Raw genomic sequence first — 23949 nt, 5'->3', positions numbered from 1 at the left:
TTTAAAAAAAATATATATATATATATATATATATATATACGTATACTCAAATGAATTTCAACACACTACAATGATGGGGTAGTATTTAAATGCTATAAATGTCTGTGTGTGTTTTTTTCAGGGTGAGGTGGAGTTTGCTCGGATCATGATGCTGGTTGATCCAAATGCTTCAGGCGTTGTGTCATTCCAGTCTTTCATTGACTTCATGACAAGAGAGACGGCGGATACAGACACAGCTGAACAGGTCATCGCTTCCTTCAGGATCCTCGCTGCAGACAAGGTGCGTGTGTGTGTGTGTGTTGCTTGCTTAACCTTAACAGTTCTCTTCAGAACAGTCTTTTGTACCTGAAAAATTCTTTCTGTATTCCTTATCTGTTGTTTATTGTGTTTTGAATAGCCATATATTCTGGCAGATGAGTTGAGGCAAGAGCTTCCTCCAGACCAGGCAGAGTACTGCATCAGCAGGATGCCCCCATACTCCGGCCCCGGGGCTCTGCCTGGAGCCCTGGACTACACTGCCTTCTCCACAGCCCTGTACGGAGAGAGTGATCTTTAACTCTCTCAACACCTCTGACCTTTTCGACCCCGCCTCACTCAGCCTCAAGAAATGAAAACATGGCAAATAAACAAAATGAGCACAATTTCAGTTTTTAATCTCATTTGATGTATTTTGCTAGATGATTGATATAAAATGTTTAAGTCAGTATACATGGAATGCAGTCTGGAAGTGAAAAGAATGCAAGTAAAAAAATAAAAAAAAAGTGGTTATTTATCTGTAGCAATCCAAAAAAATTTGAATTTTAGATTTACTTTCTCATAAATTGTCGAATCCAAGGCATGGGAAACTTTTTTACTGTCCTTCATGTAGGCTATTACAGGTGCATCTCAATAAATTAGAATGTCGTGGAAAAGTTCATTTATTTCAGTAATTCAACTCAAATTGTGAAACTCGTGTATTAAATAAATTCAATGCACACAGACTGAAGTAGTTTAAGTCTTTGGTTCTTTTTTTTGTTGGTCTTATGAAGTATTCTAATTTGTTGAGATAGTGAATTGGTGGGTTTTTGTTAAATGTGAGCCAAAATCATCACAATTAAAAGAACCAAAGACTTAAACTACTTCAGTCTGTGTGCATTGAATTTATTTAATACACGAGTTTCACAATTTGAGTTGAATTACTGAAATAAATGAAATTTTCCACGACATTCTAATTTGAGATGCACCTGTATAATACAGAGAAAATGTACAAAGATTTTGTCACTTGAATTACAGCAAAATCTATAGTTGAACTAAATTCAGAATTAAATATGTTTAAGTAGTTTTAGGTTTTATGCATTTTTCTCTAAACTTTTCCAATCCCAGAACGAAATCTATTTTGTGTTGTAGTGTTAAACCTACAGTATGTAAGATTTTGCACATTTGAATTATGCCCAAATTGAGAAAGATTCACCTAACCACTATGCTTCTCTTATTTTTTCCTGTAGTGTCCCTGGTTTAAAAAAAGTCACATTAATAGCTCTATTCTCAACAGCATAATCACCTAAAAACCTAACAGTGCCTGATTTCATATACAGTAACAGTTTATATAAATTAGGAAGAGGTGATCCTAGTCCTCCTCACTAGTGAGTCAGTTGTACGTGACATTTTGAATATTGTGAATGCTTGAACATTTTCTTCAATTTGGTGATTACATGAAGTGTTGATGTATGTACTACTACAGGGCTTGTCAAATAAAGAAAGCAAAAACAGAAATGATGATAAAATACTAAATTTACAGTTGTGGGTTAAAGTATGTGAACCGTTTGGAACGATAGACAAACAGCCTGCTTAACACACAAACAGTTGTTTTCTTGTCGGTATTGAACAGCATGTAAACCATACACAGTGAAGAGTGTAAACGTATGTGAATCCCAGAGTGTCAGTCAAGCTTATATGAATACAGAAAATGTCTATAGGTCACACTAGTTCAGTGTACAATGATTGACACAGTGCATTTGATTGCTTTTTGGTCAATTTGTTAACCTATCAAATCAGTTTTGATTTGTGAATGTCTGCTGTTGAATTCTATGAACAGGAAAGCCAAATGTGTGTTTTACAGTGACATAAATTAAATAAACCTTACTTATGAAAAGGCCAAGTCTCTGCTTTTTTATTGAATGTTTTGAATAAAGTGTAATTAACATACTGTAGGCCTAAAATATGTATTTATGTATGCATAATAGAGTGTTTTGCATAATACAGTATGTTTTTACTTGTATAATGTATAGTTGATCATTCACATTAATTACGTAATTTTTGTTATTTGATGCTTTTGTTTTCTTCTTTTCTTTCTTTCTTCCTTGCTTGCTTACTCCACTGTAACTTACCAAATATGGAAAAACCCTTTCTTTCCCACTTTAAAAAGGGTTAGTTCACCCAAAAATGAAAATTAGACTGTTTTACTCACCCTCGAAGCATCCTAGGTGTATATGACTTTCTTCTTTCAGACAAATTCAGTCGGAGTTATATTAAAAATTGTCCTGGCTATTCCAAGCTCTATCATTGCAGTCAGCGGGTGTTGAAGTTGAACAGTCCACAAGTCGTCAAATAAAGCGTGCGCATCCATAATAAAACGTGCCTCACCCGGATCCGGGGGGTGAATAAAGGCCTCCTGTAGCGAATCCATGCGTTTTTGTAAGAAAAATACCCATATTTCACACATAATAAACACTTTTCTATCACTTCCGCCATCTGTCATACGCAGAAGCCGTTATGGTGGATGACGCAGCACGTCGGCGTGTGATTAGTGACGAACATGGAGAGAGAACAAAACAAAACGCCGGTCATGAATTAGAAGTACAAACGGAGGATTTGCAAAGAAAAATTTCAGAGGATTTCGATATAAACCAAGAGGAGACTGGTTTTCCTTTGCTAAAGTAAGGCAACTTTGCTTCCTTTGCTCCTATAAACAAACTCGTGAAACTAGCATATCTCACAGGCGTGCGCGCTGCGCATACGTGCTGCGTCATCCACCGGAACGGATTCCCCGTATGACAGTCAGCTCAAGTGAGAGAAAAGTGTTTATTGCGTTTGAAATATGGATATTTTTCTTACAGAAACACATGGATTCGCTACAGGAGGCCTTTATTCACCCCCCGGATCCGGGTGAAGCACGTTTTATTATGAATGCGCATGTTTTATTTGACGACTTGTGGACTGTTCAACTGCAACACCCGCTGACTGCAATGATAAGAGCTTGGAATAGCCAGGACAATTTTTAATATAACTCCGACTGGATTCGTCTGAAAGAAGAAAGTCATATACACCTAGGATGCTTCGAGGGTGAGTAAAACACAAGTCAATTTTCATTTTTGGGTGAACTAACCCTTAAAGGGATAGTTCACCCAAAAATGAAAATTAGCCCATAAATTACTCACCCTCAAGTCATCCCAGGTGTATATGACTTTCTTCTTTCAGACGAATCCAGTCGGAGTTATATTAAAAATTGTCTTTGATCTTTCAAGCTGTTTCGTGGCACTCAGTGGGTGTTGCATGCATCAGTCCAAAATCACTTAATTAAAATGCGCCCATCCATAAAAAAAAAGTGTCTCACACGGCTCCGGGGGGTGAACAAAGGCCTTCTGTAGCGAATCGATGTAGCGAAAAATAGCACAGTTTCCACAAAAGTAAAAAAAAAACTGTTGAGCACCAAATGATTTCTGAAGGATCATGTGACACTGAAGACTGGAGTAATTCAGCTTTGCAATCATGGGAATAAAATACATCTCGAAATATATTAAAATTGGAATCTTAATGTATTTTATTCTTATATTTTTATTTTACATTTTTTCCATAATAGTACTGTTTTTACTGTAGAGACCTCTTTCTAAAACATAAAAAATTCTACTGACCACAAACTTGTGAACAGTAGTGTATTTTTAGGATTAAGCACAAATGCATCATAAAGTGATATTTCTAATCAGGCACTGAATAGTGTACCCATAAAACATCTAGAATTACTTATTTTGACACATCCCATCATGCAGTTTTCACTTTTTAAATTATCCAATATTTCTGATGGACTACCATGTCCAAGGCAGTTTTATTCTCAATTTGAGACCTGTGTTTTCTTTTGTGTAGTGACATTATGAACAATAAAGTTTTCTATCAGCATCCTAATCTGATGAGAGCTCTGGGGATGCACAAGACCATCATGGAAGTAATGGTGAATGTCCTTGGTGCTAGAGAATCTAAGGTAATCATAATAACATCAAGTACTTGCAGTGATTATCAGCTTATGCGTTCATTATGGTTGTAAAATGCCAACTGCATAATCACTCAAATTAGAACTTAATCATTGCATTAAGTGCAGTGTTTTGATTTATTCACTCCCGTGAGGTGCTCTGTTAACTCTTATCCTCTGGCCTCATTAAGGAAATCATCTCAGCTACCTGCTGGACAACAGTATTGTTGGACTTGGTATGTTTATACTAATACTGATCTGGTTTAACTCATAAGCAACCATCAACCTGAACATTTCTAAGGAAGTAGACAAAAGTAAATGTGATTTTTTTTTCTTTTCTTATCAGCTTCTCCCTCAATGAGAGGATCGACTCCTCTGGATGTGACGGCCGCTTCTGTCATGGACAACAACGAACTGGCGCTTGCTCTTACAGAAGCGGATCTGGAGAAAGTAAGTCTCACTGACTGATTCTTTTATCTCTCTTCTACATCCCCTCTGACTTTTGGTGATATTGAACTGTCTGTACCGGTTTTTTGTTTGTACATGTGGTGCAGTATTTGGGAGGCTGTGGTTTGTGTAGTTGTACTCTCCTGGTCTCCAAAGGATACCCAGATATTGGTTGGAATCCTGTGGAGGGAGAACGTTACCTGGACTTCCTGCGTTTTGAAGTATTTTGCAATGGTAATGAGCAGCTTTAATCTTGAATCCAGACCTGGTGAAACCGAATTAAACACCTCTGGTTGGTTTCGATTGGTTATTCTCCTCATACAGGTGAGAGTGTTGAGGAGAACCCCTATGTGGTAGTGAGGCTTCTGATTCGCCGACCGGAGTGCTTTGGCCCCGCCCTTCAAGGGGAAGGGGGATATGGTCTTCTAGCAACCATGGAGGAAGCCATCAGAATTTCCCACCTGCAGGATGGAACCAGTGCAGCCAGTACACACAGTTCCAACCGGATGCTGTGAGTGTTGCGATTCGATCTTATCCTGTCTTTGTTTTTCTCATTCTCGCTCATGCCCATGTCTCTTTCTCACCTGCACTTCTAGTGACACGCTTGATGATGAAGATGATGATGTCATCCACATGGGACACGCCATAATGACCTTCTACTCTGCTCTCATTGATCTGTTGGGTCATTGCGCCCCTGAGATGCATGTAAGTGTTTCAGGAAACCCGCTGGGAAAGCTAGATAAGAGCCTCGTAATGTGTTTGAAGGATTGAGTTGGAGAGGGCTTATTGGTTTTATCTACTTTTTAAGGCACAGTCAGTTTTCATTAAAGGTTTGAAAGGTTCTTCAAGGTTTGCTAATGGGTGTCTCTGTTGTGTGTGTAAATGGCCTGCAGCTCATAGAAGCGGGAAAGGTGAGGCCATCCGAATAAGGGCAATCTTGAGGTCTCTCGTCCCCAGAGAGGATCTGGAGGGAATCATCAATATTCCTTTTAGTTTACCAATTGTAAACACAGGTGCGTATGAGTGTGTGCGTAAAATATACATTCATGATGTAAAAATCATTATTTTCCAGACTATTGATTTATCTTTCTAAATGTATTTGATTGTTAACTGAAATCAGTGTAATGAGAGGGCCTGAGCTCAGTTTTTAAATAAACAAAGTACATTTAGTTCGTGGCTGCTGGCAAAGATATGTAGTAGGGTTTTTTAAGTCTAAAAGTGATTAATTGGTGGTTGAAAGTATTTTGTGCTTGTTATACTCAGATGATCTAATGGTGGAGCCTGACATGTCTCGGATATTTTGTCCGGATCACAAAGCAGCCATGGTGCTGTTTTTGGACCGGTTTCCGGAGTTCAGGACCAGCAGTTCTTGCTACGTCTGCTGGAGAATGGTTTCCTGCCGGACCTGCGAGCGGCTGTTAACATGGATGCTGTAAGGGGACAGACATTATGGGGCCCTATCATACACCCGGCGCAATGCGGCGCTAAATTATAGTGTAAGTGTAAATGCATCAAGGCTGATGAGGCTTATTCAAATCAGCCGTGTTGAAATCTTGTGGTCCCTTTAACAAGTCTGTCTGACAAGTTTTTTTTCTCATACTTTTCATATATCACTGAACAGAAGATTGCAAACTCTCTTAAAGAGGGAAGATGCCCCATTTAAAAAAGGCTGTTAAAAGAGAGGGAAGAGAGAAGACCAAAACAAAAATGGAGACAAAAATTTGCATTACCTTTTTTATCCCATGGCGGAAACATCAGCCAATGGGCCCTATCATACACCTGGCGCAATGCGGCGCAAGTGTTTTTGCTAGTTTCAGCCTGACGCAGTTCTCATTTTTAAAGTTGTTTAAATAGCAAATGCATTTGCACCCATTTGTGCGCCCATGGCGTGCTGGTCTAAAAAAGAGGTGTGTTCAGGTGCATTGTTGGCGGGTTGTTATTTTGAGGAACTGAAAATAGACTGTGCCATAGACCAACTCAAACCTGGTCTAAAGTCAGGCGCAATATTTTTTCTTTGTTATTTAAAGAGCGCGTTCGTAATATGCGCCTATAGGTGGGTGCACTACACGCGTACACTTTGCTTATTACACACACAGTGACGGCACACAAACATTTTTAAATATGAAAAATTACATTCCGCCATGTGAATAGCGAACCCGCCATGGCGCGAGCGCAACTGGCTTTTAAAGGGGATGGGAGATGAGACTCTGATTGGTTTATTGCACGTTACGCCCAAAAAACACCCATTACTCATTAAGAGAATAGGGACAACCCGTTTAGACCATGCGCCCGGGCGCGCCGACCGTTCCCGTCATTAAACTAGCAAAAGTGGATTCGGACACGCCCTGAGTGCACCTGCGCCGTGTGCTTTAGACCATGCGCTTAGATCGTTAAAATAGGGCCCTATATGTAGGAAAAGTTCACCCAAATGTGAATAATGTCATTTCAAGCTGATATGACCTTTTTATTGACCTTTCCTCTGTGAAACACAAAAGGAATTTTAGCTGAATCTCTGGTGCCTTTTTCCATTTAATGCAAACAAGTGGGGATGGAGCTCTGAGCTCCAAAATGTCATAAAACATCATCAAAGCAATTCAACTCATGCACTAAGTCTTTTGAAGTCAAGCAATTGTTTTGTGTGAGGAATAAATCTGAAATTTAAGTCATTTATTTACTGAAAATCTTGAGTTTGTGGACCCCCTAATTAAGGATTGAAGCCAAAATAAAGGTTAAGGGGGTCCTATTCCAACAGCTCTCTCTGTTCTACATGTTTCAACAGCTCTTTCTGAATGCAACTTAAAAAGAAAATATAATTTCAACCACCCCTAAAACAGGCCATACCATTGATGTGTGGGTCCTGTAGTTGCAAAACTGAAGATATTAGCAAAACACACAAGTCACATTACCAAAAGCTTGGGGTTAATAAATATTTTTATTATCAAATATTGAAATAGCAAGGATGCATTAAATTGATCAAAAGTGACAGTAAAGACATTTATAATGTTACAAAAGATTTCTATTTCAAATAAATGCTGTTCTTTAAACTTTCTGTGTATATATATATTCTCTCTTTGCAGACGGGGTTAGGTGGAACTGATATGGCATTGGCCCTAAATCGAAACATATGTGTGGCTGTGCTGCCATTGCTAAGTAAGTATTCCTCTCTGCTGTGTGACTCCTCTTCACTGCGGATTGGGCTGGTGGACGGGCTCCTGCAGGGTGTCTACAGCCTATCTAAAGCTAGTGGACTGACAAAGGTCCAGAAAGACGCCATCCAGGACTGTCTGCTGGCAGTGTGCAGGTGAGGATGTTAATTTTTGCTTTTTTTGCATTGATTTTATTATACAGTAAATATAATATAATTGTCACGTTTACAATAGGGATTGTTTTAAAAAAGTTCTGCAAATAATAGACCATTACAGTGGAAGTCATTGTATCTTTGTCTGCCTGTTCTTGGTCTTTTAAGATCATATGTTAAGAAATAATTTCATATTGTATAGGTCTTTTTATTTATTACCCTCTATTTATTTACTTTGTTCCCACAGAAAACCTCCATGTTGCAATCTCTGCTGCATAATCTTGTGTTTGACGTCCCTCAACTATCAGAAAACTCCAAAATGCCACTCAAGGTCTAAAGAGAAAACATTAAATTAACAAAATAATAAAAAAAAATGTTTTCTTGCAGCAATTCTACTTATCACTGTGGTCACTTCTGCTTTCAGCTGTTGACCAATCATTATGAGCAGAGCAGGAAGTACTACTGTCAGAATGATGGATGGGGTTGTGTTTGGCTCTGCCTCAGAGGAAGAACTTCATCTGACAAGAAGGCTGTTTTGGGGGATATTCAGTGCTCTTGCCAAAAAAGTGAGAAAAGACAGAAAAGTCTCCTTCATTTCAAACTATGTGACCCGACAATTCATTTCTACAAAAGAGTGGATTTTTGTGGGATAGGGTGACTGTTCTTTTTTATGCATCAAACTGTTCGATTTTCATTTTGAATTGCACACTCAAAATGTTTTTTTCAATCTCATCCACAGTCTTACGATGCAGACCTATTCAAACTGGCCCTGAGTTGTCTCAGTGCAGTTGCTGGGGCCATTCCTCCTGACCACCTTGACCCGAGCTGCACAGGAGGACAAGAGAGACACTCGGCGATGGATTCAGAGAGACGGTTTTGTCCTCGACCTCTGGACACCTCAAAGTAAGACTTCTATAGACTTAAAGGTCCATAGCACATCCTAAACCAGCGGAAACAGACCCACTTGAGCTTGATTTAGCATTGAGATCTTCTGAGAACTTCTGAGATCAGGACTAATTTCAGAAGTTTGCTTTATTATTTTCTGAAAAGTGAAGTGTGAGTGGCTGTTTATTGGATATACAAGTTCATTCCATCCTTTTCTGAAAAGTGTAGTGTGAATGGCTTTTTACTCGATATGTAATAAATGACAATCCAGTTTTTTTTCATTCTTTTATTTATAGTGTCATAGTCCCAGAGATGCTTGAGTTTGTGGTGAACAAATACGCTGAACATACACATGAGAAATGGTCACTGGACAAGGCAAAAAGTTTCTTTACTTATTACAGGAGTTTGCTTGAGAATTACCCCTATTAATATTGTGGAAACCTTGGGAATTCTGTAAAGCCATTTGTGTTTAATAATTCTTTTCTAGTTTGGTAACGGCTGGGTTTATGGAGAACAGTTTTCTGAGAGTGCAAAAGTTCATCCACTCCTAAAACCTTACAGAGCTCTATCTGAGAAGGTAACTAACTCTCCTCATACACAAAGCATGTAGACACATTACAAATAACAATATCAGATATTCAATATTTTTTCAAAAAAATAAAAAAGCAACATGCAGTTTATTGTCACACAGTGAGGTTGCTCTGTATTTTAGGATAAAGAAGGTTATCGAGGGGTCATTAAAGAGACGGTGAAATGCATTCTGGTCTTGGGCTGGACCATTGAGAGGACCAATGAGGGCGAGTCACAAGGCTTTCACAACCCAGCTAGGAGGATCTCACAGTCTGGCATGGTAATGGACACCTTTTCAGAGAACTGCTCTATGTCTAAACGGTGCTGGTCCATGCTTGAAGCATTAGAAATGATTAAATATATCCATAAAAGCTTAAACGTGCTTCCAAAATTCTCCCTACGGGTCACAACTCAGACCAAATGTGTATAAGTCACATTCAGTGGTTTTGCTTCCACTTTTTTGAACTAGAAGGACAGCATTTAATAATAAAGTGTATTGAAATATGTATAGTATTATAAACAATACTACATTGATATTAAATAATATTATTAATTGTTTTTATTTGTATAATTGTTTTCCATAATGTTCGGTGTGTACATATGCTAACAGATATCTTAAAATGTTTTAGCATTTCAGTAGACCAATAATGTGCTGTTTTTGTTTTCCACTTTGACCACTGTGCATCAAGGCAAATTCTTTCTGCATAAATTGTACTTACAGCTGTTTTGTATTACACGTGGCACAAAGCGATTGGGATTCAGAATAGACTTTCTGTGCTCGCCAAGACTGGATTAACAGCTCTTAGGCTTTTAAAAGACATTGCTTATTCAGAAAACATGGGATGCATTCAAAACAGACTGTGCTTGGGTTTGACAGATGCTTGATATCAAACCAGATAAATGCATTGTGTTTCTATGGAGAACATAAATTGTGTTTTGTCTTTTAATAGCTGTCTTTTGAAGGAGCATCCACATTTAGTCCAAAGCCTGTGGATACCAGCAGCGTCACTCTGACCTGGGATCAGTATGTAAGCAGCTTCAATGAATTCCATACAATATAAATCAGTCCAACAGGGACCAAAGAGGAGATTACATCATGAACCATTGATTACTGCTTTTATTTAAGTAACTTTTATAGAATAGCTTTTTATCAAAATAACAGAACATATTTTAGAAGTCATTTTAGAAATTGCCTCATATGCTTCCTATATACCTCCAGCCAGTTTTGTACAATAACAGGATTAAAAATAACTGCACTTTCAATCTGGTGTTGAAGGCCATGGCAGAGCGGTTGGCTGAGAATTATCATCACATCTGGGCAGCCAGGAAACTGTAGGAACTGGAGAGTAAAGGTGTGTGTGTTACAGATGGGCCGCTGTGAGAAATGATACAGTGAATTAAATTAGGGTTCCTGCAGCCACCTGCGTATTACAGTGAAACAAAACACTGTGAAATAGGAATACTGGGTGTGTGGTGTGTGGAAGAGGTGTGGATGTACACTGAACAGGATCTAATGAATAACTGATTTGTTAAATCAAATGAAAAATTGTGTGTTTGATTGGTCCAGATGCTACAATATATACACTACCATTTAAAAATCATTATTAATACTCAGTGTTGGGGAAAGTTACTTTTAAAAGTAATGCATTACAATATTGCGTTACTCCCTAAAAAAGTAACTAATTACGTTACTTAGTTACTTTTTATGGAAAGTAATGCGTTATATTACTTTTGCGTTACTTTCACGTTACTTTTTAAATATAAGCAGGGCTTGATTGTTTTTAATAACTCCCGATTTCTCCCAATATGGGGACAGGAGAGCTGTCAGTCAATAAATGGGAAAACAAAGTAACTGGCATTACTTTTTTGAAAAAGTAACTCCGATATTTTCTTGTAAATTAAAAAAGTAATGCGTTACTTTACTAGTTACTTGAAAAAAGTAATCTGATTACGTAACTCGCATTACTTGTAATGAGTTACCCCCAACACTGTTAATACTTATACACAGCAAGGCTGTTAAATTTAATTGACAGTAAAGACATTTATAATGTTACAATGCTGTTCTTTTGATCTTTCTATTCAGCAAATAATCCTGAAACAAATGTACCACAACTGTTTTCAACATTGACAATAATAAGAAAGGTTTATTGAGCTGCAAATCAGCAATTATTTTTGAAGGATTTGAAGGAACTAGAGTAATGACTGCTGAAAATTCAGCTTTGCCATCACAGGGATAAATTACTTTTATAAACTAATAGTGTTGTAGAGTAATCACCAGTGGCACCCTGGAACATTTTTTTAAAAATTTGTATATATTTATTTATTTGCTATAATGACCAGCTGATTGTGCACTATCCTGATTATTACAAAAAATAAATAATATTAATTTAATTTAAAAGTATTACAGGTTTTTACAAAATAAATAAATAAATGCACATGAAACTTTGAGATTCTATAGATTGTGGAGTAATATGGGAGACATGAATCTGTGTGGAAGATTATTTTAAATAAACTAGTTAGCAGTCATTATGCACAAATATTTGACCTAGAATGACAAGTCACAGTCAGCTATTGCGGAGAGCTGTGTAATAATATGCACTAATTACTAAGGCAAACTAAGAGCAGGAATTAATAACTGTCACCACTTTAATTAATTATAATGCATTGCTTATATAAAACTCTTTTAACAATGGCAAAGCCAAAGCCTGTTAATACTCAGAGGCGGACTTAACCATTAGGCAAAGGTAGGGCCTATTTTTTTTTTTTTTCCCACAAAGGCACCCTTCATGTTTGGTTGAAATAATCCTTAAGCATGTAAATTTATAATTTCCTTCAGTTTAATTTAAATGTGCAATTAAAATAAATAAAAAATAAATGTATATTTTAAAGTTTAGAATTAGACAGCCTTGCGTTGTGTAGACAATTGCATAGTGAAAATTACCCCAACGCACCCCCTAGTGTCCAACCTACTCTAATACTATTTTAACCTGTTTAAATGTGAACAAGGGATTTACAACATTAAATAAAGCATTTATTTATAACATGTACATGAAAAATCTAAAAGATTAGACACAACTATGGGACACGGTCGTGCAGCAGCGAGCAACAGTGAAAGGAACCTCAAGGTTGTAAATGTGTGAAATTGTATAGGGCCCCATTCCTGTATTTTGCCTGGGGCCCCCAAATCACTAAATCCGCCCCTGTTAATACTGATGCTGATTTTGTCCAGGAGGGGGCAGTCACACTCTGCTTGTACCGTATGCTCTGAGACAAGAGTCGAGTCAGAGACAAAACTCAAGATGTTCTCAAGTTCTACCACATCAATGGGTACTCAGTGAGGAGGTGAGGATCCTTTCCTGCTACTGGATAGTAGAATGAGTATCATGCCTTTGAAGTGTCCATTTCATTTTTACTGACTGGATTCTCACTGCACAGGAACAGAAAGGGGGCAGATGCTGATTCCCCAACGATTGCAAGCCGCTTCGCTTACGGCCTGCTCCAGCAAGCCCTCTGTCTCACTGAGCAAGCCCAGGAGCAGTTACTAGAGCTGGGTTAGACACACACACATTCCCCTGTTCTTCCGCTCCACTTCTCTCCAATTATTTATTTGCACATCTGTCTTTTTGTCTAACTGCCCTGTAATTTCAAGGCCTCACTAAACTGAAAGGGGTGTTCAAAGGATAGTTTACACAAAAATGAAAATTGTGTTATTTAATCATCTTCGTGCCTTTCCAAATTCGCATGAACATTTTTTTTTCACATAGCTCTTTTTATATAATAAAATTGGATGCTTGAAAAATCATTAACAGTAGTCCAAATCTCCTGAAGCCATATAATAGTGTTATGAGAGGGGCAAACCAACATTTACTGTCTATAAGTCATTCAATCTAACTAGCATTCATAGAGCCAATGTTGATATTGCCTTCTGGTCGGCGCTACAGAGCACTGGCCAGCCAGGCACAAGGAAGTTTTTTCCCCACAGGCTATATTCAGCCTGAACAATTAATCTTTCATAATTATACATCGTCCATCACAACTGACATAGTTATCTGACATATTAATATTAAACTGCACACTTTGTAAATAACATATCTGCACACTTATAACATACTGTATCTGTACATTTATCTAAATATTAAATTTTTTTCCTATACTTCTATTCCTGTATATAGTACATTATTTAATGTCTGATGTTTTATTTTATTTTTCTTATATTAGTGTTATATTCCATCCCTACTGTGTTATTCCTATGTATGTCTGCACTATCATGTATGTCTGCACTATGTTTGTACTTTCTTCAACTCTGGAAGCTCCTGTCGTCAAGTCAAATTCCTTGTGTGTGTAAACATACTTGGTAATAAAACTCTTCTGATTCTGATTCTGATATTCAACTATGAACGTTATGTTCAATATGTAGAAGTGGGAATCAGTGATGTAATTGTAAACTAAAACTATTAAAAATTTAAACAACTTACATTACACTTCCATTAAACAACTTCAGTTAGAGTTGCCTTGGCAAGTGAATAAAAAAATTTTTTTTGGGCAAACTATTCTTTAAAATGATCATGATATCAGTTAATTTCAGCTATGTGGTCTCATAATGTCTGAAGCAAGTTAATGCCTGGCATAGAAATCTGCTAATTTAATTTATATGTGTTGGGTTTTGCAGAGGGTGCTCAGGCTCGAGGGCAGATTAACAGGGTTGAGAAAGTTCCCCTTGAGCGACAAATTCATTTCTTTATTAAGGTCAGTTATCTTTACTGCAGGTCAGACATTTGGAACAGAACTGAAATCAATGAGCATTCATTACAGCATAGCAGCCAACTGAGTCAGAATGACAGACATATTTAAATAACTGCCTGATTTGAACTCCAAATAATTATTCAAATGAAATGGATTTTTTGATTATTTTTAAGACACTGCAGATGTGTAGTTTGTATATTGGAATTGTTTATTGTATCTTAAGTGATAACCAAGCGAAAGTCTCAGCTTGCTCAAAGCTTTGCGATAAACATTTACACGTTTTTGTAATTAAATCACAGTTGTCATGGCAAATTTGTGTAGTTGCAGATAATTATGGCTTTTGTGTTGTTCATACTGGTCATGTCACTGCTGATCCCATTATTGATTAGACATCATGTTTTTTTTTGCTATCCATCCCTGTTCTGAGACAATATGCTGCATGCCGTTTAAGAGTCTTTCATTCCCACATGAAGATCAATAACAACGTTTAGCAGTTCCCTGACCTCCTCAACTATCAATCTCATTAATGTGCACTAACAATCTTCAAAACCTAACTACAAAAATCTGAAGTGAACATTTCTTCAGCTGGTAACTGTTGTTTTATTCTGTTGTTTAGTCTGTATTCAAGCCTCTTTTTCTTTCTGTCCCAGGTTGTATTGCCACTATTAGATCAATACTTCAAAATTCACAATCTCTACTTCCTCTCCACTACAATGTGTTCACTTAGAGATGGCTGCCAGTCCACCAATAAAGAAAAAGAGATGGCCACAAGGTAATTTGTGATGACAGACTGCCATTACATTTGCATGTGATTATGTGGGTCAGGTTTTTCAAGTCAATGGTCCTCAGTCATTTTATAAAAGTGTTTTTATAAAAAACTATTTACTCTCTAAAAAACAATAGAATTCAATGGAAAGTCCTCACCAAGATGGAGAAACTTGTGTTTGTGTGTGTGTGCGCGCTTGTGTGCGTACACACATATGGCTGATTGCATGTCTGTGTCTCCATGTTCACCTTTGCTACTCTGTCATTATATATTTTCAGTTCCATCTGTCTTGTTTGTTTCCCATTCATTTCCCTCATTCCTTCTCTTACCCTCATCCTCTGTCCTGTTATTTCCTAGTTTATTCTGTAAACTCGGAGCTCTAGCCAGACGCATAATCTCTCTGTTTGGTAAGAGTTGGTGTCTTTTTCTTCATACTCCTTTGTGTCTTTCTTTTTTGTTTGTAATCAAAATCTGCTTGATTATTTTGCTTGAAACACTTTTAATTTAGAGGCACTTTGTATTCGTCTCATGCACTCTCAGTATTATCCACTGCCATGGTTCACTCACCCCAGTCTTGTAGTGCTGAGGTGAATGCTTACAATCCTCATTCATTTTATTAACCAAAAAATTTTTTATCAAATAAATGCAGCCTTGGTGCGTGTAAGAGCCTTTTTTCTAAAGTCGTTCTAATTTTTCTATAATTGTTTGTCTCTAGGATGTTAATGAAAACCACTAATGAATCCGTCAGGGCGTTGCTGTGGTCCTTCTTTGAAGCCGCTGCAGAAGATCTCGGGCTAACGGCAGATAATGTGACCTGGGATGAGTATGGACTAAACCGAGCCCAGAGCAGGGGAGACAGTGAGGTCATAACGTACACCACCCCCACCCTGATCCCGGTGCTCACCGCTCTATTCCTGCACGATGCCGAGAGGCAGCACGGAGGGTGACTGATCGGTAAGAGAGAAGGCAAGAGGGAGGAATGGATGAAAGAAATAGCAGCAGCTAATTGGATGAATAATGAATAGATTAGTGTGTCCTATGATGAATGAACAGATGGAGGGAAAATAAATGGAGGCTGTGGAAAGGCAGTGGAAAAATATTCACAAAGGTTTTTGGTTGAGCAGATCACTTCCCTTTCCAATTACCTCTGTTTTGCCATTTAGAGTGGCACTTGATTTCCTGTCTGCACGAGATTCAGCCCTGTGTTTGACCCCTCTTGTGTTTGATCATGGGCATGTGTGTCTGGGTGTATATTTTAATAGGAAATGTGCAGTTATGGCATAATGAATAGCAAACCACTTTAAACCGGCATCTCTTCTGAATTAACTATACTCAAAAATGCCTCTAGTCAATGACGGCTCTCTTTAGGATCTATGTGGATCTACTCAAATGTGCATTTAGTAATGTTTTGTACTGCTTTGTGCCAAATCCAAAGGAGTTGACTGTGAGAAAACATTCACTGTTTCGCATGAAGTCCAACAGCATTTGGTATTAGTTCATATTCTCTGTGACCTGAGAATTTTCCTCTTGAGCATGACCTTATATTACTTCTATAAACAATGATCTTCACAAGTGTACTGGCAAGAGAAAACACTCTTTGCACCACACTGCAGGACTGCAGCCGGCTTCCCTGCGATAAGATCATGCTTGTAGAACAGCAGCATCATGTGTTGAATCATTCATACTGTACATTTTTGCTCTGTATGAACGCATTACCATTTCATTAGAAAAAAATTTACCGTTTACTCCTCTTTTGCAGTTCAACTGTATTATGAATAAATCTCACACGCAGTTGGGATGAATCGTATTAGAATAAGCTCCCTATCAGTCAGTCACATTTGATGTTACATCGACAATGACGTTACGTTAATCACCTCTGAGCATTACAAGAAACATCCAATGACAATTGGCGAGTGGAATTTGCATGCCAAGCCACTTCCCGTACATACGGGTATATGAGATGGCGGCGTGCATCCACTCATTCAGCAATTTTCTTCGGAGCTGATCACTTCGTGAGCGCTTTCTCTCTCATCAAGAGAAGTCATCAAGAAACAAAGAAGCCTTCAGTCTGCAGGTGATTCTCAGCTGCTTTCCAGTCTAAAAGAGCAATTTCCTACAGCTTGCATGGTCGAGAGTGTCTTTCGAATGTCTTTCCAACTGTGTGCTTCTGGGTGCAGTAGTTTCCTTATATCTGATGACGGACACAATCACTGTCTCACGTGTCTGGGCCGCAAGCATGCTGAGATGGCTTTCGTGGATGGTTCATGCCCGCACTATGAGCTCATGTCCATGGCTACACTGAGGTTGCGGCTCTCGTTCATTATGAGGCTTCCCTCGAGCTCTACCCAGTCTGTTTCCTCTGGTCATAAAGATCTTGGGGCCGCATTGGTTAGGGACACGGGAGACCTGAGGATTACTGTCAAGAATGTTCCACCGGGCCAGCCTCCACAGAAGTCCTGCGCCTCATAGCGCCGTTGAGTTCCTGGGGCGTCGATCCATCCTGAGGCGGACCCAGTGTTTCTTTTGGGGCTCCTCCTATTTGGGGATAGGAGGGGCTATCATCTTCTGATGCTGAAGACTTTGCTGAGCAGCCCCTGGCTTTGGCGGCACACTGCTGGCCCTGGGGTTTACACAAGTATGCCCCCCCCCAGACCTGGTTTTCCCATCTCTTGCTCCTTGCGACAGCCCCTCCCTAGAGAATCTCCCTGAGGAGGGACCTTCTTTCTCATGGGCAGGGCACTATTTGGCACCCACGACCCGATCTGTGGAACCTGCACGTTTGGCTTCTAGACGGGACACTGTAGGCCTCTCGCAGGCTGTGATAGATACTACCACTCAGGCTAGGGCCCCCTCTACCAGGCAGAACTATGCACTGAATTGGGGACTGTTCATTGACTGGTGTTCCTCTCGCCCAGAGGACTCCCAGAGATGCCTGGCCAGCGTTGTGCTTTCCTTCCTGCAAGAAAAGTTGGAGTGGAGGCTGTCCCCCTCCACTTTGAAAGTGTATATCACTGCCATTGTGGCGCATCACAATGCAGTGGATGGTAGATCCTTGGGGAAGCACAAACTGATCGTCAGGGTCCTGAGAGGTGCGAGGAGATTAAATCCTCCCAGATTGCGCCTCGTTCCCTCTAGGGATCTCTATGTGGTCCTGACGGGACTGTGGGGAGCCCCCTTTGAGCCACTTGGCTCAGTTGAGCTCAAATTCCTGTCATTTAAGACCGGAAGCTCCTGGTCGCGCTCATATCCATAAAGAGGGTTGGGGAACTGTAGGCATTTTCGATCAACAAATCGTGCCTTGAGTTTGGGCCAGCTGATTCTCACGTTATCTTGTGGCCCCGGCCCCGTTATATGCCCAAAGTTCCTACCACTCCCTTTCAGACCAGGTGGTGAACTTGCAAGCACTGCCCTTGGAGGAGGCAGATCCAGCCCTTGTGTTGCTGTGTCCCGTTCGCGCGTTGTGATTTACATGGAATGCACCCAGTGCTTGAGACGTGCTTTATCTTCTTCCAGTAGGTTCCTAATCTGGTGAATCCTGGTCGATTCCTCCAACATCCTGTGGCATTCAGACTTAGTGGAGGAGTCTGTTGCTGAGTCTAGTATTTGGGTTGCATGCCATTTGTCACCCCTTTTACTAGACTTGGTTCCATACATGAGATTCCGTTGGTAATCCTGTATATCCTTCCACGGTAAGGTATTCCCAAAACAGTTTTTGTATTTTCAGTTCCTGTTGTGTTCTCCTGATCTGGGGTCATGACAGTTTGTCAGACGGTGCTGTAACCAGTCTTACTGTTCACATTCCTATTTGGATGTGTGTCCGCACCCCAACAGTTGCTGAAATCTAGAATTGTGAGAATGTTAGAACAACACTTTTTTCAGTTTCCCTGGTAAGCCTGTGTGTTTGATAAGTTATCTGGCTTATAGGGCATTGGGTAGGTTATGGATTGAGGTGCATCTGTCCTGACACGCTTGCTTGTCAGCACCTGCACCTTCAGTCTTTGTAACACAATTCTGGTTGTGGCGCTTTCCATAGGGACCCCTAACATCAGTGTCAACGTAACGACAAATGTGACTGACTGATAGGGATTGTCTCAGGTACATATGTAATCCTTGTTCCCTGAAGGAGGGAACAGAGACATTACGTCCCTCATGCCACAACCGTGAACTGTGCTGAATGCCGGGATGCTTTCTCTGCTCCTCAGCACAAACCTGAATGAGTGAATGCACGGCGCCATCTTATATACCCTTATGCATGGGGAGTGGCTTGGCATGCAAATTCCACTCACCAGTTGTCATTGGCTGTTTCTTGTAATGCTCAGAGGTGATTTGGGCTCCCAAGTGAGACCCCTAATGTCAGTGTCTCCGTTCCCTCCTTCAGGGAACGAGGGTTACATACGTATCAGAGACGTTTTTTATTTACATTGAACTTCAAGGATTCAAGAATGTTTGCAAAAACTATAGAAGAAAATATATATTTTTTAAATCTATGATTAATTTTTTCTTTCAGTGGATGAAGTGCACTCCTGTTGCTACAGGATCCTCAGCTGTTTATACATTCTTGGCACCTGCAGTGGTACATTCTTTGAGAGGTAACACTCTGTCACTTAAGGATTATTTCACTCCAAAATGAAAATTCTGGCAGTATTTGCTGTCATGTTGTTCCAAACCCATGCTGTTATTTTTTTCATTGGAACAAAAAGAAATGTTGAAGTGAATGCAACTTTTTATTTTTTTGTATTATTCCATCAATTCCAAAAAGAACCAAAAACTCATAAAATCACCTTAAAAGTAGTCTATAATTTTGCACTAGATATCAAGTCTTCTGAAGTCATATGATGGCTATTTACTCTACTGAAGCTTGAGGGTCTGTAAGACATTTAAAAATGTTCTCTTATGCTTATTAAGCCTGGAATTATTTCATTAAAAAAATAAAAACAGTAATGTTGTGAAATATTTAATAACAATATTAAATACCTGCATTCTAGTTTATTTTATTCTGTATTTAATACATCATTTTAAAAAGTAATTTATTTCTGTGATGGAAAAGCACATTTTTCATCAGCCATTACTTCAGTCTTCAGTGTCACATGACCTTTCAGAAATCATTCTAATATGCTGATTTGGTGCTCAGTAAACATTTCTTCTCATTAACAATTTATGGTGCTTTAATAATATTTTTGTTGTCCTTTTTGTGGCTTTTCTGACATGGTCACTATCAGCTGTATTGAAAATAAATGTGTAAATAATCTACTAAAATCCTGTTGAGTTCTATGAAAAAAAAAAAACAGCATACAGGTTTGGACAGACATGATGACAAGGAAATGTATTTATGTTGTCCAAATTATGTTACTTTGGGTGTTTGGCTCTTATTATTTTACTCTGATTATTTATTGTTGTTATTATTTATTGTTCAGATTGTCCTTATGAAACTTGTGCAACTTGTAACCTTGTTATGGTTCATCTGTCGATCAGCCTTTTTCTTTGTTTTGATAGGCAGAGGCTTGGGGGAGTGTCTGGCTGCTTTATCTGCAGCCTTTCCTATGTGTTTCTTGGAGCTGACCAACCTTCATTCCCTCTCCGACACTGAGTAATGAAGAGAGTGAAGGTAAAGGCAAGAAAAGTTCAATAGAATGCAAAAACGTGAACACTCTCACGTTGCCACATGCTATTTTTCATCATTGATTTTGGTGTGGTCTTTTTAGCTGGAAGATCCTGTAGGCTCCTCCCCAGTTTGCAAGAGGCTTTCTCAGAGGTCGAAGAGCTCGCAGAGGCAGGACCAGCGGCCTGTCATGCCCTTTTGACAAAGGTTACTGAGGTGACGCTTCCTCTGCTGTGTAGATATGTCTCTCGATGGGGGGAGGCTGGTAACCAAGCATCCCAGGAGGGCTATTCTTCCTCTGTCACACCCCAGCATGCAAATGCCCTACTGGGTCACATCCTCTCCATCATCCACGCCCACCTGGGGACTGCAGACAGTGCTTGGATGAAACGTCTCGCAGGTGAGTTGGTCCCACTAGAGAAGTTAATTACTAGATTATGGAGATTTTAATGTGTCATTGAAGCATCTATTTTAGAAGAAAACCAAAAGAAGTGCTGTATAAACTTTGTGATTGTAACAAATGCCAAATTACATTGAAAAGTACAAATATAACCACAAATGCCATAAATAGCAGAGCATTTCTTTTAGTATTTGGCCAGCCTCTCATCAGCAAGGCAGAACCACACCTCCTGAAGAGCCATTTCCTACCTTTGTTGGAAAAGTTATGGAAGAGGGCGGAGTCAGTGCTCTTTGAGGAGGAGCATTTGAAGACAGAGGGGCGTGGCGATGTCTCAGAACAGGAGTTAGACATCCAAGAAAGGTTTACTGTGTTGGTCCAAGATATCTACACATTTTACCCTTTACTCATTCCATTTATAGACATCCACAGGTGAGTTTAAAATTCACCATTGGTTAATCTACTTAATGTTCGGTATCATCAGAATGAGTTGGCTGAGAGAGGTGGACACAGATGCTGAGAAGCTTTTCTCCCTTGTAGCTGAAGTCTTCATTTTTTGGGCTAAATCTCATAGTCTTTTTTCAGCTTTTTGTTCAAAATGTTGTTTATTTCTTTATTTTTTATTTATGAAACTTATCCACATTCAAGTGTTTATAAAAAAGAATGCATGAAGCTAGAATAAAATGTTTTTGTTTACAAGCAGATACCCTGTTCTTTTGATGTTTTGTATGTTCAGATATTCATATAACAAAATATATACTTAATACCTAAATAGGGACATAGTAGTATACTTAAAGTATGATGTAAAGTTCACTTAAAGAAAACTTACGAGTATACTTGCAGTATAGAACTACTAAACTAGTAGTTTACTTAGACTATACTTCAAAGTGTACTAAAAATGCTACGTATTTAATTAGTAAACTATCAGTAAACCTAAGTACACTTTTTAGTATAGTTGCAGTACAAACTAAACATTTTGATTTAAACTAGTTGTGTACTCAAAGTTTACTACTGTTATACTTAAAAGTATACTTTTATATATTAGAAAGTGGGCCAATTTAGTCCCAAGGAGTATTGAAATAGTACACTTACAAGTATACTACTAGTACACTGATATTTGTATACTTACTACATAAATTATACTTAAAAATATACTTGAACTTTACTTAAGTATACTTACTAAAATAAACTTGAAGTATACTACTTTTTGGTAAGGGTAACTAAAACGAGTTAACAAATTAATAGAAGTTTGCCATGAATTAATAAATAGTTTGAATGAATTTGTGGCCACAATATGTATTTTTTCTTGTCATGTGCAGAGATCCAAAATATATTCATTACAAAATATTAGATTTTCTGCCATTAGAAATCCATCGCACAGCACATGGTCACCCACATTTACATGTCAATGATGCCTATTTGAACACTAAATTCAAATAATGTAATAAGAAAAAAGGATATTATCATTCTTTGTCTGTCTCAGGGAAAAGAAATCAAATGATAAAAAAGGTGTTACTTTTTTTGAAAGTACACACACAAATTGTGCATGTCCCCTTTGTATCATCTATCTCTAAAAATTTACATTATTTATGGTTAATATTTAGTTTTAAGTTTAAAAATATAAATTTATAGACATACATTTGTACTCTTTGTGCATTCATTATATTTTTTAAAAATGTATCTTTTACACACTTGTTTTTCTTTAGAATTTCAAATGGGAAGAACAGAACTTTGTTGTTCAAAATGAAATCAACAACATGACATTCCTGGTGAACAGCAGCAAAAGCAGGATGGATAAGGTCTCTTCATTTCACTAATACTGTATTACTTGTTTTGAACACATTCAGTTTTCCCTTCATTTACTCTGTAAATGACCGTGTAATACATTTGGCTTTCTAGTTCCTCTCAATTCTGACCAAGTTTGCTTTGTCCTCATTTTTTTTACGCTGTTCTTTAAAAATAAATTCATTTTTGGCCTGTAAACTCAGAGGCCTGCAGGGACTTTAATAAACGCCCAAGTCATTATTCAACCCAAATATGCTGTTCAATAATATTGAATGAAACTGAATTGTATGATTTTCCATTAGGGAGGGGTGTGCAGCCAGGAGATGAGAAAGGTGAAGAGGAATGGTGATTGTTACTCCACACACACACCTCTCTCATTGTGGTGGCACCAAAAAAAACTCCTCTCGGTTGCCATGAATGGGTGTTGCCATGGTGATCAGGGCCTGGTCACTCATGCCAAAAGCCGTTTCTCTCAGGTACGTCTGTTCATACTGATCAATAATGACAGTGTTTGCAAAATCAATCCATTCCTCATCTTGAAAATATTGTAATTCTTTTTCCTGACATCTGAAACATTCATCTGCTTCTAGAGGGACACAGAGGATGAGGTCAGAGCGTACATTCGCAACAACCTGCAACAGGTGAGCCAGAAGACAATATGTGAAAGAGCCGATAAAGGCCTGTGAAAATGCTATTTGAGCGTCCTTCACCTCACTTTTCTTTTTTTCTTTTTGCCAGGATCTATGTGAAAACTCAATTGATCCCCTCAGTGTTGAGAGGATCTTAAGCATCGCTCGTGTTCTTTTCCATCTGGATCAGGTTAGACTGGCAATGAATTGCTGCAAATGATAATTGATGGCACATATTGTGTATGTCCATATCTGAATGGATGTTGACTATTAAATACAATTTTTAAGGTCATGCCACTAATACATTCAAACATGAACCAGTGCAGTTTGGTGGAGATTTTTGCCCATTTCTGGTGTTTGTATGGTTCTTTTCTAGTAAATGGTTGACAAAGTTGTGTTTCTGTCAGGTGGAGTGCCCCCAGAAGACGAAGAGGGCAGTGTGGCATAAGATGTTGTCTAAGCAGAGGAAACGGGCTGTAGTTGCTTTTTTGAGAATGGTTCCTTTGTACAATCTCCCCAAGTTTGCTGCAAAGAGAGTTATGACAAGTCCATTTACTCTCCATATTGCATTATGAATTACCCAAGTTATAAAAGCTGAAGGCAGCAGA

At 38.6% G+C, this 23949-nt stretch overlaps 3 protein-coding genes across 4 annotated transcripts in view; all 3 read left to right on the top strand.

Moving 5' to 3' along the window:
- Window positions 1-872, top strand: part of LOC107717091 (alpha-actinin-2-like) — a 19699-nt gene extending 18827 nt beyond the window's left edge. For both annotated transcript variants that reach the window (XM_016523738.1, XM_016523739.1), the window contains 2 exons: window positions 122-280; window positions 398-872. In XM_016523738.1, coding sequence (XP_016379224.1) covers window positions 122-280; window positions 398-556 — 318 coding nt within the window. In that variant the 3' untranslated portion in view covers window positions 557-872. The remainder of the gene's footprint in view (window positions 1-121; window positions 281-397) is intronic.
- A 1879-nt stretch (window positions 873-2751) lies between these two features.
- Window positions 2752-6105, top strand: LOC107717051 (ryanodine receptor 2-like). The gene is made up of 8 exons (XM_016523694.1): window positions 2752-2776; window positions 4414-4458; window positions 4569-4672; window positions 4768-4903; window positions 4994-5180; window positions 5266-5378; window positions 5563-5682; window positions 5933-6105. The coding sequence occupies exons 1-8, from the start codon at window positions 2752-2754 to the stop codon at window positions 6103-6105; spliced, it is 903 nt and encodes a 300-aa protein (XP_016379180.1).
- Window positions 6106-8418: 2313 nt separating this feature from the next.
- LOC107717100 (ryanodine receptor 2-like) lies at window positions 8419-14149 on the top strand. Its single transcript, XM_016523751.1, has 3 exons — window positions 8419-8533; window positions 8707-8870; window positions 14092-14149. The coding sequence occupies exons 1-3, from the start codon at window positions 8438-8440 to the stop codon at window positions 14117-14119; spliced, it is 288 nt and encodes a 95-aa protein (XP_016379237.1). The 5' UTR covers window positions 8419-8437; the 3' UTR covers window positions 14120-14149.
- Window positions 14150-23949: the final 9800 nt, after the last annotated feature.

The sequence above is a fragment of the Sinocyclocheilus rhinocerous genome, unplaced genomic scaffold (assembly GCF_001515625.1).
Source record: "Sinocyclocheilus rhinocerous isolate Xijiao unplaced genomic scaffold, SAMN03320098_v1.1 scaffold119, whole genome shotgun sequence".
Taxonomy (NCBI): domain Eukaryota; kingdom Metazoa; phylum Chordata; class Actinopteri; order Cypriniformes; family Cyprinidae; genus Sinocyclocheilus; species Sinocyclocheilus rhinocerous.
The sequence above is the reverse complement of the archived record's forward strand: the minus strand, read 5'-3'. Positions and strand labels throughout refer to the sequence as shown.